General features: G+C 43.6%; 1 protein-coding gene across 4 annotated transcripts; it reads right to left on the bottom strand.

The window, feature by feature from the left end:
* Positions 1–806: 806 nt before the first annotated feature.
* On the bottom strand, positions 807–15701 carry si:dkey-5i3.5 (uncharacterized protein LOC565091 homolog). Of its 4 annotated transcripts, none has more exons than XM_060060082.1 (4): positions 15591–15701; positions 3265–3520; positions 2486–2732; positions 807–2187 (listed from the first exon to the last, which is right to left on the bottom strand). In XM_060060082.1, the coding sequence occupies exons 2-4, from the start codon at positions 3490–3492 to the stop codon at positions 1826–1828; spliced, it is 837 nt and encodes a 278-aa protein (XP_059916065.1). In that variant the 5' UTR covers positions 3493–3520; positions 15591–15701; the 3' UTR covers positions 807–1825. The 4 variants fall into 4 exon arrangements, with proteins under 4 accessions (XP_059916065.1, XP_059916064.1, XP_059916066.1 ...); XM_060060081.1 differs by lacking the exon at positions 15591–15701 and adding an exon at positions 4359–4500; XM_060060083.1 differs by lacking the exon at positions 15591–15701 and having other exon boundaries at positions 2486–2597; positions 3265–4604.
* Between the last annotated feature and the right edge of the window lie 2269 nt (positions 15702–17970).

The raw sequence follows: 17970 nt of genomic DNA, 5'->3' as shown, positions 1-17970 counted from the left end.
TGAAATGACTTTAATTCTTAAACGTTTTGATGTTGTACGAAGCAAACATCACATCATCACAGGAAACTCTTTCTTTCATCATAATTTCATTCACCACTAGGTGTCCCTAGCGTACTCATTTGAAGCTTCGAGGTCGAACCACTTTGATGGTTCATCTGGCTGCGAGGCTTTGACGTTTCATGAGGCATCATCTCGGCACCACTAGGCTAGTGGGGGAATCTAAATCCACTCTTTACAGCCTTAGCAGTCATGGATGTTATAAAAAATATTATTACACTACTAGTATTAAGGCCCTATGGGCCACGAGGCATTTGGAGGACAGGTAACAGGTAACTATTAATCAATGGAAATAATGCAAACACACAAAGGAAAACATAAAACCAAAGGGACATTTGTTTTATGATATTGTATTTTGGAATTTGGAAGCTATTTTGACATGAACTTCGACTTTTCCCCCAACCCCCATAACTCTTACACGGGAGTGTAAGAGTTATGGGGGTAACTATATCATTCACCCCTTCACCCCCCCTACAATTACATATCCTCTAGGTCTCTTTTAGGATTATGAGTGGTTCCAAATATTTGGGAATATCCCAGCACTGAGTGAAGCTGATTGGAATTGAGGGTCTGTGTTTTATTTATTTCGATATGGGAACCATCCACAACTTCCAGTTGGCACTCTCTCACTCTCCCTCACTCACTGTTTATTTTTTTCTTCTCTCTCTCTCTCTCTCTCTCTCTCTCTCTCTCTCTCTCTCTCTCTCTCTCTCTCTCTCTCTCTCTCTCTCTCTCTCTCTCTCTCTCTCTCTCTCTCTCTCTCTCTCTCTCTCTCTCTCTCTCTCTCTCTCTCTCTCTCTCTACAAAGTTACCATTCAGAGATAATCCTTTATCCTTTGGTACCTCACTCATTTTGCAAGCTCAAGAATTAGTTTCATAAAAATGCATTTTTAAAGTAATAATGTAATTGAACGGATGACTCAGTCATGTCAGGTCAATCATGATGAAGACGGTTAAAATGGAATACATACTTCAATACCAATGTCTGGTAGCACAACAAGTATTTTCTGTCCGTCAAATGGGACATCTTAAAAGCAATCGTGTCAATCACAATATTCTTAAATATATATTATATTTTATTAAATTCAAGTATTTTTTTATATCAAACGTTCCCTGATGGGTGCTGCTGATTATGGTTGTATGCAAATGACAAGCAATTAAATGATCATATAACATTAGAGACAATGTCAATAGCCGATAGTTCAGTGCAGTGGCTCCCTATAGCAGGCCAGGGGAGGACCTAGCATGGCCTTACATTCTGCTAAATTCTTGACATAGTACCAAATATATTAATAACCCATTTATGAAAAGGGCTGGAACCGCTTGTTTAGTTTTCAAGGGTTATAAACTAAAAAAATTCAAAAACAAAACACATAGGCCTTGAAAACAAAGAAAGTAAACAAGTAGCATTAAGAAACAGTACATTTACAACAGTTCCTATTAAAAATACTTTTGGCTAAGGCCATCACATGAATGCCCAACCAAAAAGAATCCTATTTGCCAGACCGGAGAGCCACAGCAAGCTTTTGCATACAAAAGGGATGTTCCTCTAAAAAAGTAGACACAGGAAACCCCTCTAGAAAATGGACATGATCACACTTCGTGGCTGTTAGTCACCACTACATTTATTTAAGTAACCTCTTAACAGACTTTTGCAAATGCATATTCTTCTTTCAAGAACATGCCATGAAAGATAGTTGATATTTATTGGGGCAAAAAAATACAGACAACCCTGTTGCTGTCGGAGCTCCAAAACGTCCACACGGAGCTACATCCTGGACTGCAGGGCGCTGAGCTTGAGAGAGTACAGGAAGTTGTCGAGAACCAGCTGGTATTCCTGAGGATGCCTCCTGAGGTGGCCTGCGTGGGTGGAATCCTCCCAGCTCTTGCCCGTCACGTCCATGCCACGCTTGCGCCACAAATCCAGTATTTCTTCCACGGCCAAGTGGTCGCTCAGCGGGTCGTTTTCACAGAAGAAGAACAGGACGGGAGCCCGCACCGGCGTGCTCTTGAACACCTCGATGCCCCTGTTGAAGTGATCCACCGTTTGGCGCTTGAAGGCGCTGAAGTATAAAAGGCTTGCTTTGGTCACCAACTTCTCGCAGCGGGGGAACACGGTTATGCCTAAACCTGGAGAAGCAGTAACAGCAGGGAGAAAGGAAACATAAATAAGAAAAAATAATAATAATCAAGCTCAAACCGCCGCCTATTTTCTAATATAAAAGATTGTCAAAGTATAGTCAAAAAAATCACAGACTAACTTCCGTTGACCAATGATGTCAACGGTCCAATGGTGAAGCGCTACCCTCTTGTATTGGAAAGAAGCCCATTCTCAATTTCATTCTCCTTTAATAAGTAAACGCATCAATAAAATATACTATAGAGCGTTACTGAGCTCAAGTGTCATTTGTTTTTTGAACATGCTAACCTTTAGCCATCTTCTCCACTGATCCCACTACAGCGCTGTCGTAAACATGACCTTTAATCCTGCCAGGGAAGGCCTCGTATTTCTCTGGATTTTGGGAAACGTGCACCAGCATCTGAGAGAAAGTGTAACAGCCAATGGAGAAGGCGTGCACCAGTAGTGGGCGCGACACAAAGCGATCAGTATGCAGCAGATCCAATAGCCTCTCAGTGTTTTCCAATCCCCACCGTGGCCAGAGGAAATCTGTCACCTGGACAGAGACAGAGACAGAGACAGAGACAGAGAGAGAGAGAGAGAGAGAGAGAGAGAGAGATAAAGAGAGAGAGAGACAGAGACAGAGAGAGCAACATTTAGAGAGAATACAGTGACAGAGAGAGTCAAACAACAAAGGCAACAAATGTTTGCCTTTGTTGCTTACAATATTCTTATCAGTTCATATACATTTTTTAAATATAATAACTACATCATCCTACCCTAAATATGATCCGCCTTTCTTATGAATAGCGGATTGGAGTCTATTCTGAAATGAGCCTCTCTTGTACTGGATATGATATTAGATTGAGAATTTAAACAAATCTTGGAATCAAAATCATAATGATCATAGTGAGATACTGAAAGTAGTTTACTTTTCTGCTGTGACACCCCAATATCTTATTTGACCTCTGAAGTATTTTTTAAACCTAATCATGGCAATAAAGCAACTTATTTAACTTATTAACTTATATGGGCAGAGCTGTCTGCGGTGAGCGTTATTAAGAGAACCATTCGTTCGTATTTCTTACATTGCTCTGCACCATCAGCACGTCAAAGCCCAGGCAGAAGTATGTTTCGCAGTACTTGGCAACAGCATGAGGTCGAGAGCCCAGCCATGGGAGCATCAATAACAGGGGCTTGGTGGGTAGAGGGTCCGCAGGGGTCTGCGCGCTAGAGGCAGGCGACAGCCCAGCTTGGTTGAGGTAGAGGGTGACATTCTTACAGACGCTCTGGGTGATAACCCCCCTTCTCAGCATTGTGACGGAGATTTGAGACAGGAGGTGGCTGCAGAACATCATGAAAGCAAGCAGAATCCAGAGAGTACCGGTCAAACAAGAATGCATTGTTTGTTGATGGAACACAGAGTTGTTTGCGTTATTTTACAATAAGAAACAAACACTTTGCATTCTTCAGTAGAAAGCAACCAACCTGGCCTAAAGCCTATATAAATGTAGCCTACTGCCAAAACAATGATCAACCGTTTGAACGTGGCGTACGGTGAAGCCCTAAATAGCTGCACACTGTGTTCTCACATCATGATGAGAACACTGTGACCTTTCTTACAAATCTAATGACTGATAAGGCACTTTAATGATCTCAAATATTAGTTTAGAGTAGAGCTGCATAGTCTTCTATTCGTATGCGCAACGCAAACGAATGAAAGAAAGTATGCCTGAATGGAAAGGTAATGGACTGGAGGGAATGGTCAGAAATAACTGCGATAAAACGATGTGTTGCCTTGGTTGTTGCTATAAACAAGTGACGAAGAAGTCGTTCATGATCTCTGATTCTTATCTGATTAGATTTGATGGAGATAAACTCACCAATCTTGCAATTCTACGGACAATCTATCATTAATAATAAATAAATAAATAAATAAATAGCGTAGCCTACTCTAGCCTACATACAGATACAAAGCAAGGAAGTATCCCTCTCGACCTTAGTTTCGACCATGAACTGTAGCAGACATTTAACCGCTTGCACAAGTGAAATACGCTATGTTTACACGCTATGTTTACGCGGAGGTAAATTGTCGTACTTTTTAATTATTTCCCTCGGCATTTGTAGACTATAAACACGATCTGCATGTGAAATGCGGGTTAGAAACTCGTCGCAGGACTACCTCAAGCGGCAACGATATTCTCCATGTCCAAATCCTCCAAGACAAGGACAGACCGTGCCACTCCCGGATGCAGGGCCAGTATGGTATCGCTGCAGGAAGGAGCTTGAAGTGGGAGGACCCCTGCAAGCAGTAGGGCCGAGCTCTTCGAGTGGCCAACGACGTGCGTCGCGACGTAGGTCGCATTGGTCGCGACGTAGGTCGCTTTGGTCGCTGTGTTGGTCGCTCGTCTGGCTGCCGTTTTCTCGTCTGGCTGCCGTTTTGGTCGCTGGCTGGCTCGGTCGCTCAAAGTCTATGGGCGGTCCTTAATCAGTTAATTTGCATGTTATTAACGTTTTTTTTGCGACAGTTGAAGTACCAGAAAGGGCGAAAGCTACCTACAGCTCTTTATTGCTAATATTGTTTTAATATTTCTATATTGAAGTACAGTTTAAAATGATGCAAGTGTGCGACAACACACACTTGCAGTATGTCCATGGTGGTAGCCTACTGGTAACTAGGGTTGAGCACCGAAACTCGGTTCCAGTAGGTAACCGGTTCCGACGTAAACGGTTCTAACAAGATCGAATAAGAACACACATTTCGGTTCCTCATAACGGTGCCTGACGTTTTTTAACTGCGGTCAAGTGACCCGCCATTCGTTCATCCGCGGTTAAGCCAGCCGTCACACAAAATCTTCGTGCGCCTTTACTCTAAACAGCCTTTGGGTGGTATCTCGCCACGTTTTCAAAACTAAAACCCTTCACCTACGTGTGTAGATATATAGAACACTATCTGTCTTACGGCGGCGTCTAGAATGTCCGCACTTGCGGACATCTTGCCAGTCAGCTGCTCACCCATAACATTGTTTCGTACTGGTACATGTACTTTTTAAATAACCATATTATTAAGTCATTTCACATTTATAAGTTCTAATTTTTTTAACTTGTTACATTTTCAACCGGTTTACCAACGGTTTGGTTTCTTACAAACAAATTGCTGACATAATGCAATTTGCAAAGGCGAGAATATGCATGTGTACGTTTTTCAAATGACATTTTCTCTAAATCGATACAGTAAAATCACATGGTTCCTTGTGTACAAGTAGTCAGTACAACAGTATGGTAATATCAGTCAGTGCCTGAACTCACTAGTTCTTAATTGATTTCAGCTGCGTCTCCCCCGCCTCTCCTCATAAAGCGCCCCCACCGTGACGGATGTTAATCGTTTATTTTGCGTTGGATTGCGTTGGCTGAACAATCCGGACATCGTGGCCACCGACGTGGACCCCCGCCACCGGGAACCACGCAGTGAGTAACGCAGGGTACTTCCTTCATGAGCACTGCATGTTACACTCTCCCCATCTCCTCCTGTCGTGTGTTCTCGCCCCTCTATTGTACATGTTTTACTGCTGGAGGTTAATGTGGATTTGCTGATGGAAGCGGTAGTTTGTGTTGAGTGGTTTATCTATGGGATCGACTGACTAACTAACGCTGCGGACCGCTACAGCACCGACCACCACACTGGGAAGTGTCCTCTGCTCACTGTTGAAGCAGCATGGAAGAACTGCAGCAACTCTGATGGAAACGAGGACCTCCACGCTGTTGAACTCAAACTGTTCTAGGCCTACAAACCGAGGCGGTCCCACTCGGTTAAAGATCTCGTGGTCAATGCAGCAGACCGCTGGACCTGGACGTCACCTTCTGCAGATACTTCACTGCCCTCAGGAATCCACGGATAACTTGAAACATGTACGACTCCACATGTCCGAAAAATCAAGGATGGAAAATTGTGGAAGGAAGAAAAGGGGTCTGTTTTTGCTCAACCCATAACCCCACTGAGCCCTTCTGTGGAAACCTGTCTGACTGACCCTACTGACTGGGGGCCTGTTGATGTGTGTTTGGTTGGTCTGGTAGGTTTGCTGCATGTGATCTGCAAGGTGGTCCTGGGTTAGATGCGGTGTCTGACTTGCACACCACTCTCCCAATTCTATTCTTCTCTTTACTACTTTTCTACTTTCAATACACTTGCTGCTGCTGCGGCTGTTGACCGCGGGTGGTGCAATGTGGTTTTTATTCGCGTATGTTCTGTGGACTTTGCATTTGTATTTTAATGAACATGTTTACTGCCTGTTAGACCTCGGATTGGCAAACCTAAACTCCTTCACTGGCAAAATGTAGATGCAAATTGAATGCCAAAATTAACATTTCAATATTCGTTTTGCGTATTTCACCAATAGCTTCGGAACTAGACGGACCTCGTATATAATTTGCTCTTCAAAGATGCGGTCAGGCGCCCCTCCGTTATATAACGTTTTCTGCCCGGTACGAAATAGACCGACCAATAGCAACCCTTTAGACATAGCATAGCATCGACCCATTTTAGATCGCGCCCTTTAGACACGCCCCTTGGAAATTGAACAACGCACTTCAACGCAGAGGATCCAGAAGGATTTCACAACGAGTCCATTGGAAGATATCGAGGAACATGAACATCACCAATGAAGGAGAGTAACTTTTCCACTTGCTATAGGAATTTAGTGAAGCACTAAATAGTTAATAATAATAATGATAAAATGTGGTCACCATTTATTGACTTTTTGGGTAAGACTTGCTTTACTAATATAACCGCGTTAAAACCGCATTCATTAATCAATAGAACTTTACACATTTGTACAACAATTAATCATTATACAGGATTTGAACATTTTCTATTCAAGCTCATGCTTCATAATATTTCCAAGGATTGCAGAGTACCAAATGATTTATGAACAGTTGTTTTTGTTCAGGAGCGGATTGTACTCCCAGAGGCTTCAACAGAGCGGGTCCGGAGCTGGGAGCTGCAGGTGGATGTTGGCCAGGAGCCGTTCAGTCCTACAGGAACAGACGGGTGAGCCGTGGAACTGCACATCCTATAAACTCCTCCTTGGCGTGGTCAAACGGTTCAGAATAAAACTGGAATTCAGTCATTGGTTGTGATTGGCTTGTTAGCCAAGCGTTCTCAGACACTAGGACTAGTGTCCTTAGATTAGATGTGTGGCTTTGGGAGTTTATAGGAAATGATACTTCTCAAGAACGCACAGAATGGGAGAAGATAAGCTATTGACATCTGAGTGAGCGAGGAGAAAAAAATCTCCAGTGTTTAAATAGATTTTGTCTGGTTTCAGTAGAGGTGATGGAGGCGGTCGTCTGGAGGTGCTCGTCTGGAGGTCCGTGGCGGTCGTCTGGAGGCGCTCGCTGCAGGTGGAGGGAAGGCCGGGAGCCGTGCAGCCCAACGGATCCAGAACGGTGAGACACGGAACTGCACAGCTGCAGATTTTTTCTAGGCTTGGTGAATTGTTTAGAATTAAAACTTTGACATGCAGCCACAGCAACTCTGAGGTGTTCTGAAAAATGTTAGATGCATTCTCAGCCACTAGGACCAGCTCCAGGATGTAGGCTAGGTGTGTGTGGCTGGCTGTTGGGTTAAATAATACCTCACTCAAGACTGCACAGTAGGGCATCAGTGAGATCTGTGGGAGCTAAAGCAGAGGAGGAGTTGATTATCTGCATCATGTACGGGGAGAAATGTGCAGTGTGCAAATGGAACGTGTCATTCGCCTTTCAGAAGGACTGAGGCGGAGGTCCTGGAGGCGGAGGCCAGCCTGGAGGCGGCGGTGGCCTGGAGGTCCTGGAGGAGTCCAACCTGGAAGGGGCGGCATGGAGGGCCAGGTGGCGGCTCCTCATCCAGTAAAGTTAAACTCATCTTCAGTGCATCCATGATGAAAGGGGAGAAATGTTCCAGTGTGCAACTGGAACTTGTGTCTCACATTTCAGAAGGGCCTTGAGGCGGCCGAGGTCCTGGAGGCAACGGTGGTCCTGTAGGCAACGGCGGGCCTGGAGGTGGAGGCCAACCTGGAGGTCCTGGAGACGGTGGGCCTGGAGGCGGCGGTTGGGTCCTGGAGGGCCTGGAAGGGGCGGCATGGAGGGCCAGGTGGCGGCTCCTCATCCAGTAAAGTTAAACTCATCTTCAGTGCATCCATGATGAAAGGGTAGAAATGTTCCAGTGTGCAACTGGAACTTGTGTCTCACATTTCAGAAGGGCCTGGAGGAGGCCAACCTGGAAGGCCTGGAGACGGCCGAGGTCCTGGAGGCAACGGCGGTCCTGGAGGCAACGGCGGGCCTGGAGGTGGAGGCCAACCTGGAGGTCCTGGAGTCGGTGGGCCTGGAGGCGGTGGTTGGGTCCTGGAGGGCCCGGCGGCGGCGTCCTGGAGGGCCCGGCGGCGGCGTCCTGGAGGGCCCGGCGGCAGCGGCGGAGTCCTGGAGGGCCTGGCGGCGGCGGCGTCCTGGAGGGCCCGGCGGCGGCGGCTCCTCATCCAGTAAAGCTAAACTCTTCTCCAGTGCATCATGAACGGGGAGTAATGTCCGGGGTGCAAATAGAACGTTTGTCACGTTTCAGAAGAAATTAGGCGACGTTGCGGAGGTCCAGGCGGTTGGCCCGGTGGAGGTCCGGGCGGTCGGCCCGGTGGAGGTCCGGGCGGTCGGCCCGGTGGAGGTCCTGGAGGAGACGGTCCCGGCGGTGGAGGACGGCTGGGGGATCCGGCGGTGGAGGTCCGAAGGCGGCTCGTGATTAGACCAACCAGCTCCTCATCCATGGAAGGTAAGCTCTTTCTCCAGGTCAATCTGATCAACGAGAAAATCAAAGAGCGCAGCCATGAACTGTGGTGTCGCCATTTGGGGACTAAACTCTAATGTTTAACTCAAGTAACTGCAGTGTTTCCCCCAGCACTGTGTGGTTAAGGCCGTCTTAACAGTAGGGCCCCACCTTGACTACCAATGTAGAAAAATTATATATAAAAAATAATTATGCAATAACAAAGTGCAAAACTCGTAGGGAAAGAAAACATACTTCCTCAAGTACAAAAAATATAGATAAATAATTTGTCTGTAATACTGTATACTGTTCAAAACAATAGTCGTGCCATAAAGCATTTTGAAATCAATTGAAAAGGCGGTTGTATGTATTATTGCGAACTGAAACCCTCACCGAAGACCCCCCCCCCCCCCCCCCACCTTGACTAAGACATTGTCTGGGGAAACACTGAACCGGGTTGTATCACTTAGTAGTGAGTACACTAGGGTAGCTGGGTCATCTCCAAATGGTAACTGAGTGTTTGCTCCAGCAGGATTGAAGGAGTCACTGGGGATGGAGATCACTGCTCAGGGGCTGACGACCACTCATCTTTCCGGAGAAGGTACATAAATCTACAGCTGATGTGATTAAAGTTCTGCAGTTCAGATCCGCTGATAAATGGTCCCATACCGTATCCACAGCGTCCTCATGGTGCAGGCGGTCAAACCTCCACCTCTTTGAAGAGACCAAGCAGCTTGATGACTGACTGGTTCTTTATACTCAAGACCTCGTCCCGGAGCAGAGGATAGACCTAAGGCCTGCAGCGCAGCCGACTAGAGACTCCATGTGGAACCGGTAAGATCCTGGATTGACCATCTTGAAGACATTTTCATTTATTCAACAAGGTTAGTTTTGTTTGGCGGGTATGTTGCTTTGATACTAGGGGCTTCTTCTGTAACAAACTTTCTCGAGAATAAGATCTGACTTCAGCCAATCAGCGGGATGTCCTTGAACAAGAGCCAATGGCTGAAGGTGCTCAAACGCATTCTTTTGACTCGCTCCTCTACTATTGCTGTAATCAAGCTGGATGGCTATTTTGCTCCTTCTACTGACAAAATCAAGTCTGCCACCTGGTGGCTGATGAGGGCGTAGCAACTCGGGGTACATTGGAAACATGATAAGAAGAGCCTGTTTTTGATGGTTGGATCGTACACCTAAATGTTTTTACATCAAAATATCGCCGAACCCCATGTTGGACAATGCTTGTTTTCATCCTTTCTATGTTTAGCTTTAATTTATCCTTACCTTTTCTTGTGACCCATTCCCCTTAGGTTCAATTAAGTTGACCTCTCCTTCAGGCGACTTAAAGGGAGACCAGATGTGCGGCAGCTGGGTGTCATGGTGCAGAGACCCAACGCTGGTAAATATTTACTTCCTCCTTGAACAGACCTAACTCGTCAAACGGCAATTATATAATCCCTCCTGATCTTTATAAAGGTCTGAAGACAAGTCTTTTCTGTGAACATCTCCACTGACTAGTGTGCTCTTAATTAAATTAAAGTTAATTAATTGCAGTAACTCCAATTCACCTGGAGGCTCGTATTGAATTTTTTTGAAACCTGGTTCTCCAGCACTAGGACTGTTGCGGTAAATAAATGCTTGTTTTTTCGCTAATTTAAGTCTATGAAATCAAATGCTGATTGAGACCAGATGGGGCTGTTCCTGCATTTATAGACATTTGAGTGCCCTTGACACTGATTCTACTTTTTACATCAATTTACTTCACAGTACTGAACTACACCAGTGTGTCCTACTCCCATAAACCCTGAGGATCCCTGGATGGCTACACCAGCACATTAATCCACACCCAACATCAACACACAGTGCACACTCTATAGAGCTCGTAAGTCCGTCCCTTGCTGCGGGACCTCGTGAGATCGTAAGATATGACTGGGTTTCAATGGAGAGAAAGTAATTATTTTCTCCATTTTATGTTGCACCACATTTTGGGGGAAGAATGTTTGAATCAATCTTTGTCATTTATTTCTGTACTCCATATCTGTAATCCCAGCTGTTGTATTTTAACACGGTAGCTGGGACCCCTCTTTATAGGGAGCGGCTAGAGGGACGAGGCTGGATCTTAACCTTCTTTCTAAACCTAATGCCGCAATTTAACCGCAAATAAAGTGAGGCCTAAAGTAACTTGACTCTCTTACCTAAACTTGCTTGCATAAAACCTGAACTCGCTTGCATAAAACCTGAACTCGCTTGCATAAAACCTGAACTCGCTTGCATAAAACCTGAACTCGCTTGCATAAAACCTGAACTCGCTTGCATAAAACCTGAACTCGCTTGCCTAAAACCAGAACTCGCTTGCCTCAACTCGCTTGCCTCAACTCGCTTGCCTCAACTCGCTTGCCTCAACTCGCTTGCCTCAACTCGCTTGCCTCAACTCGCTTGCCTCAACTCGCTTGCCTAATACCTGCTTGCCTAAACTCGCTTGCCTAGACTCGCTTGCCTAAAACCTAAACTCGCTTAGCTTGATTCGTTTGCCTGTACTCGCTTGGCTAAACTCGCTTGCATAAAACCTAAACTCGCTTGCATAAAACCTAAACTCGCGTAGCTTGACTCGCTTGCCTGTACTCGCTTGGCTAATACCTGAAGTCGCTTGCCTGAAGTCGCTTGCCTAAACTCGCTTGCCTGAAGTCGCTTGCCTAAAACCTAAACTTGCTTGTCCAAACACGTTACAGAAAGTTAACCATCCATAATCTTTAACCCAAACCAGACTTGTCCCTGGGTCGCTCCACTTTAATTTAGAAGTTTCTTCTTTTACCTCATCTGCGTTTTGAGTTTCATTCTTTGAGGGCTTGAAGTGCTTTGGAGGATATTTGAACCTTTGTTTGCCGCATCAATAAACATGCTTTATCTTTACCCATTTTGTTTTTGATTGCATTTCTATGTGTAATCCGGCCAAATGTTCAGTGTCCTTACATGTAATGTCTATGGTCTGACGATAATCTAACCTCTTCATGAAGCAGAATGTGTGTGAATGTTGTCCCGTGAGCTTCAGGCTCTCTGTGGGCCTGTCAACGTCTCTTTAGCAAAAGGTTGGAGAGTGAAATTTATTTTTGTGCAATTTTCATGTGTTCAGACCTGTGGTGTTTCACATGAGACCTTAATGGGAACTTTTCTTTTTCTGGCTGCATACGTAATGCCTACATTAGTAGGGTGATCACTGTTGATCCCAATATTGATCATTAACCACCTCATTCTTTGGGATTACAAATCATGTAATTTATGAGCATATTTGCAATTGCCTCCAAATATCAGATTGTGTAAAAACGGATGAAATGTAACCTGCTTGATTTAAAGAAAATAAAACATCCAAATATTATAAACCTGTTTTGTGTTGCTCTCTTACCATGTGGAAATGAGCAGATAGATATGTTTAGCTCTGATTTGCTGCCTCCTTTTGGTGTGGTGCTGGGATTTGTTTAATATACTATTATCATTTCCAGGATAAGTTAATAACCTAGTATAGCCTACCCGGAAAAGAAGGGATATGATGGCCAGGGCAGGCTGTTTCGGTGTAAGTGAAATCCGCGAGCTGCTGATCATGTGAGAGAAGGTTATGTAGTCACATTAAAAAATACCTTGAAAGATGGTAGGCCTACGATCTACGAGAGACGCAGAGGAACTTTCCTTATGAGGCTTTTGTCGGGATAAACAAGTGCTCAGCAAAATGAACAATAAGTTGAAGTTTTTGCACTTGTAAATAGTTAATTTCGTTTGTAGCCTTTACTCAGACCTGAGCTCATTCTTGCATGCGGGCGTCCGGCTTGGCAGTGTAAAAAGGCCTATACATCATCCTGCCCAACAATATGGGCAGGATCTAGACCAAGCTCTCCTAATCGGATCAGCAATAGCCGGGTTTCAATGCCCAGAATCTGAGTTTGAATGCTACTGAATTAATGGAATGTTGCATTTTTTGTTTTACATCAGATTCTAAATTGCGCGCCAATCAATGAAACCTTATGCGGAATCAGATAGTCGGCTCTTTGCTGCACATTAAGATAAATGTAGTTGTCACACAAGCTATTTTTGTAATTATTTCAGGGGGGAAAATGCCTTGAAAAAATGTAGTAGTGCGTTCAGGATAAGGACTAATGTAGCATATGTCAGCCTAGGCCTAATCAATTGTGTTTTAATATCTTTAGCATTCATATTATTGCAGTCTAATCTTTTCGTAGGCTATTCTGTTGATGGCCTTGATGGGGAGATATTTTAACGCTTTTTAACCCCATTTCCCTGCATCATTCCTGCGTCGCCCCCTCCTACGGAGCCCATTTCAGCACCGTGTCAGTAGACGGTCACAATCCTACGAACGTCGTGAGTGCAGTGAACGCGCGTTCGAAGCGCTCCAAAGAAATTTACGATGGCTTGCAAGATCCATCATGAGAATGATCGTACGAGCATCGTTATCGGGAAACGGAGCCCTGATGCCCATGATCCTCTGTTGGTGCTTACATTGATATCGATTTTGGCTCTTATTATGAATATTCATGACATGCAAACATCTCGCCCCTGCCGCCTCTGACAGGAACACACACACACGGCCACGGTGGAGAAGTCATCTCTCTTATGACGTCACAATGAGCTGCATGACGTTGGCATTTTTTTCTAAGAATCTTTAACGTTTGCATGTCTACTGTTGCACACATATTGAAAAACGCTTCTGAACAAAAGACAACGATTTCCATCTGATTATTAATAAGCTTATTCTGTCTGTGTTGTTTCTGCAAGGAACGAACGGAAAACAAAGGTATGTTACGGTCACTTAACGAAAAAAATTAAATGATTTACTAGGGAGCGGGCTGTTAAATAGGATTCATTAGTTGAGTTTATAGGCTCTGTCGTATGTGTGCGATCGTTTATCTGACGCATCGTTTCATAACGCGGCCCTCAAGTCGGACAAGTCGTTTTATTTTTCCCATCACATTTAATCGGTCACCATAATGCAAAATTGCATTTTGTCAGCACTTTGAAGTGGGCTATAGACCGAATTTCACATAAGTTCAGGCACTGACTGATATGACCATACTAACTGTTGTACCGACTACTTGTACACAAGGAACCATGTGATTTTACTGTATAGATTTAGAGAAAATGTCATTTGAAAAACGTACACATGCATATTCTCGCCTTTGCAAATTGCATTATGTCAGCAATTTGAATTGGGCTATAGACCAAATGTCACATAAGTTCATGCACTGACTGATATGACCATACTAACTGTTTTACTGACTACTTGACCACAAGGAACCATTTGATTTTACTGTATAGATTTTGAGAAAATGTCATTTGAAAAACGTACACATGCATATTCTCGCCTTTGCAAATTGCATTATGTCAGCAATTTGAATTGGGCTATAGACCGAATGTCATATAAGTAAGTTCATGCACTGACTGATATGACCATACTAACTGTTTTACTTGACCACAAGGAACCATTTGATTTTACTGTATAGATTTTGAGAAAATGTCATTTGAAAAATTTACACATGCATATTCTGCTGGCCAATGGAGTCGAAGGTCCGCACTGGCGACCAACTTGCCACAGTCAGCTGCTCACCCATAACACTGTGTTGACTTGGTAGTGGTACATGTACTTTTTAAATAACCTTAACCACCTTGCTACATTTTCAAACGGTTTGTTTTGTTATAAACGTCAGAGATGTAGTTACGGCACTGCATACTTGATACTGATGAATAATTATGTTAGATTCTAAAAAATGTTAAATGTTCTAAAATTGGTACAATATTATAACCACGTTAATAAGGTTTGTAAGAAACCCAACCGTTGGTAAAACGGTTGAAAATGTAGCAAGTTATGGTTATTTATAAAGTAGGCCTACATGTACCACTACCAACACACAATGTTATGGGTGAGCAGCTGACTGGCAAGATGTCCGCAAGTGCGGACATTCTAGACGCCGCCAGCTAGTGTTCTATATATCTACACACGTAGGTGAAGGGTTTTATTTTGAAAACGTTGCGAGATACGGTTACCACCCAAAGGCTGTATAGAGTAAAGGCGCACGAAGATTTTGTGTGACGGCTGGCTTAACCGCGGATGAACGAATGGCGGCTCACTTGACTGCAGTACTCGGGACGGACTTGTCAACGCGCTGCGGCATCGCTTGCTTGATGATGTTTTGATTGAAGATCGGCAGGTTGTAGTGGGTGAACGTGAATGAACGTGTGCGTGTGCGTGTGTGTGTGTGCGTGTGTGTGTGTGTGTGTGTGTTTCGAGCGAATGTCATTTTAAAGTAACAAACAAACAAACTCAAAGCCGATGCATGCATCCAAAACTTGCTGTTCAAAAACCAAATAAACAAATCAAAAACAGAGTCGTTATTCGCTTCAAATACTTTTTCTTTTCAAAACTTGGGAATTAATACAGCGCGGTACCGGGGGGTTGAAAACAATGTTGGCGTCTCCTGTGGCTGCCTTGCGCACATGAGTTATATTACTTTATATGACTTTGGCAGTAATGTTGCGCCATGATGCGTGCCTGCCTGCTTTCAGTGAGTAATTACAATTATTTGTAATTTTAAAAAGATATGTATCAGTCACAGCACTTACAGCAGCCTCTTCGGGTAAGTCGAGTAATTGATGCCAACCGTAAATCTTGCATATCAAGTAGGCTAGCAAACACCGTTGCCATTCAACTCAGTGTCCGCTGACTTTCTGCTTAAAGGCACCCAGTGCAACTTTCGAGGCTTAAAAATAAACATTCAATTTCTAGTCTTTTTTACACGTAGTAAGTTTCAATAACTCCATACCATTACATACCGACATTTAAGCAGCAAAGATGAGACGTCGTTGTGTGGTGAGAACTGATACAAAATCGATAACAACAACAATGCCGCCATTTTCTTTATTTTTTGTAACCTACAATAAATAAAGCAGGCTTCCAGTCAATGGAAAAATGGCTTCTCCCCACTGGCGATTGTTGTTGTTTACGATTTTCTATCAGTTCTCACCACACAACGACGTCTCATCTTTGCTCCTTGAATGTCGATATGTAATGGTATGGAGTTATTGAAACTTACTACGTGTAAAAAAGACTAGAAATTGAATGTTTATTTTTCATTGAATGTTTACATAAAGTTGCACTGGGTGCAAGTGTGTGCCGTTTCGTTTTTTTAAGTACCGGTTTGGGAGTAGGCACCGGTATCGGATAAAACCCAAACGATACACCCCCCCTCCTGTGAGTGGTAGGGTGGGACATAGATGTAAAACGATATGTTCTTTATAGATATATATGGGGTTGCAGGCTGTGGTGGGTAGAGTACTGAAAATCTATACTCAAGTAAAAGTAAAATTACTTCCTTCAAAATCTACTTTAGTAAAAGTAAATATTCCAATTGGAAAACCTACTTGAGTAAGAGTAAAAAAGTACTTTGTTTTAAAGCTACTCAAATTACAAGTTACTTTACATTTTTGTATTGGAGTGCTTGGATCAATGAAAAAGACAATGTGTTAGAATGCGTGAGTGAGTGAGGGAGAGAAAGAGATGCACTCCTAAAACATTTCTTCACAAGTTGTACAACAAAAGCAATATGTACAACAACAAATTTAATTTAATTTCAAACAGATTTGCATTAAGCTCTGTGCATGTGACAAAAAATGCAAGAGCTTTGTAGGAACACAACCAATTAAACACAAACGAGACTGAATTGGTTGGCTGATTGAGCAATCAGATATATCCAGCCTACGCTGGATATATAGCATGCACGCACACTCACAGAGCCAGACACGACAATGACGAACAAGTTTGTGAGTGGTGTGCAGAATACAGTGTAACATAGTATCTTTAGAATTATATAAACTATACGTGGACCGTAACTCCGCACCCCCTGGCGAAAATATCTTCCTGCGCGTCTGCATCCATGCGTTTCTAGTCCTCAGTCCCAACGTAACGGTCGACTCGTCTCCTCGGTTGTGGAATTGCAACAATGTCGCAACCTAGGGAGGGCGCGTCGCTGACGTGTATGCTTGTATTACAGTCAACGAAGATGATGTCTTTATCAAAATACTCATTTTAATGAAGGCACAATGGAAAATGTAATTGAGTAAAAAGTAGAATTCTAAATCAAATATTTACTTGAGTAAGAGTAAAATTACAGACCTAAAAAATGAACGTGAAAAGTACCCGAGTAACTTTTTTACTCATTTGCGTTACTTGTAATGCGGTACTACCCACCATTGGGTCACAAACGCCCAAAATAAAAGCCAAAACATCAAGAACGTAATTGGTTACGTACAACACATTCAATTACATTCTTTAGAATCAGTTATTGAAGATAAGCAGAACCATTGGGTCTCCACACAGTAAAATAACTACAGGTCAAAACAAGATCCCTCTAACTCAAAAAGGCCTGAGGTGTTGATGGTATTCTATATTCAATTATTAAATATACGGATATCAAAATCATAATTGGCAAAGAGGGCCCCCTCAAAGCTGCCTAAAGGGCCCCTATTTTACCACCAGGTGTGAGCTTGATTAAACATTCAATAATAAAGAGGCTCCTGTGTTCTCATCAGGTAGAAGAACGCGTAAGGGGATCCCTGCTTTCTAGTGACCGGTGTACCCCAGGCACAAAGGTTAACGTTAGATAACGCTAACAGGTAGGGTGGCTAGACAGTGCAAGGAATAGCAGACAGAGCTTACATGATGAGGGGGAAACAACATATGGATTTTTCCCTCAGACATCATGTGGGGAGCAGAGCTGATCTCAGCACTTCTGAGACCTGTGCCACTGTATAAGAAGTCCTTGCTTTTGCAAATGCATACGACTTCTCCCTGCGGAGCTTTTAGAGAGAGGCAGGGCTAACTCCCATCTGAAGCCTCGGATTATTGTATGTTTGTTGTAAGTTATTGTATGTTATTGTATGTTTATTGCTCAAATACATGAGAATGATCGTTATAATACAATAATATAGATCGTATATAATATAT

The sequence above is a fragment of the Gadus macrocephalus genome, chromosome 9 (genome assembly GCF_031168955.1).
Source record: "Gadus macrocephalus chromosome 9, ASM3116895v1".
In the NCBI taxonomy this organism is placed as follows: Eukaryota; Metazoa; Chordata; class Actinopteri; order Gadiformes; family Gadidae; genus Gadus; species Gadus macrocephalus.
The sequence above is the reverse complement of the archived record's forward strand: the minus strand, read 5'-3'. Positions and strand labels throughout refer to the sequence as shown.

Excerpts from the sequence above, each read along its gene's own strand:
- si:dkey-5i3.5 (XM_060060079.1), bottom strand. The coding sequence starts at position 3,579 with ATGCATTCTTGTTTGACCGGTACTCTCTGGATTCTGCTTGCTTTCATG. Across the intron at positions 2,733-3,264 it reads TGCTGATGGTGCAGAGCAAT|GTGACAGATTTCCTCTGGCC; the intron begins GTAAGAAATACG and ends GTCTCTGTCCAG. Across the intron at positions 2,188-2,485 it reads AGTGGAGAAGATGGCTAAAG|GTTTAGGCATAACCGTGTTC; the intron begins GTTAGCATGTTC and ends CTGCTTCTCCAG.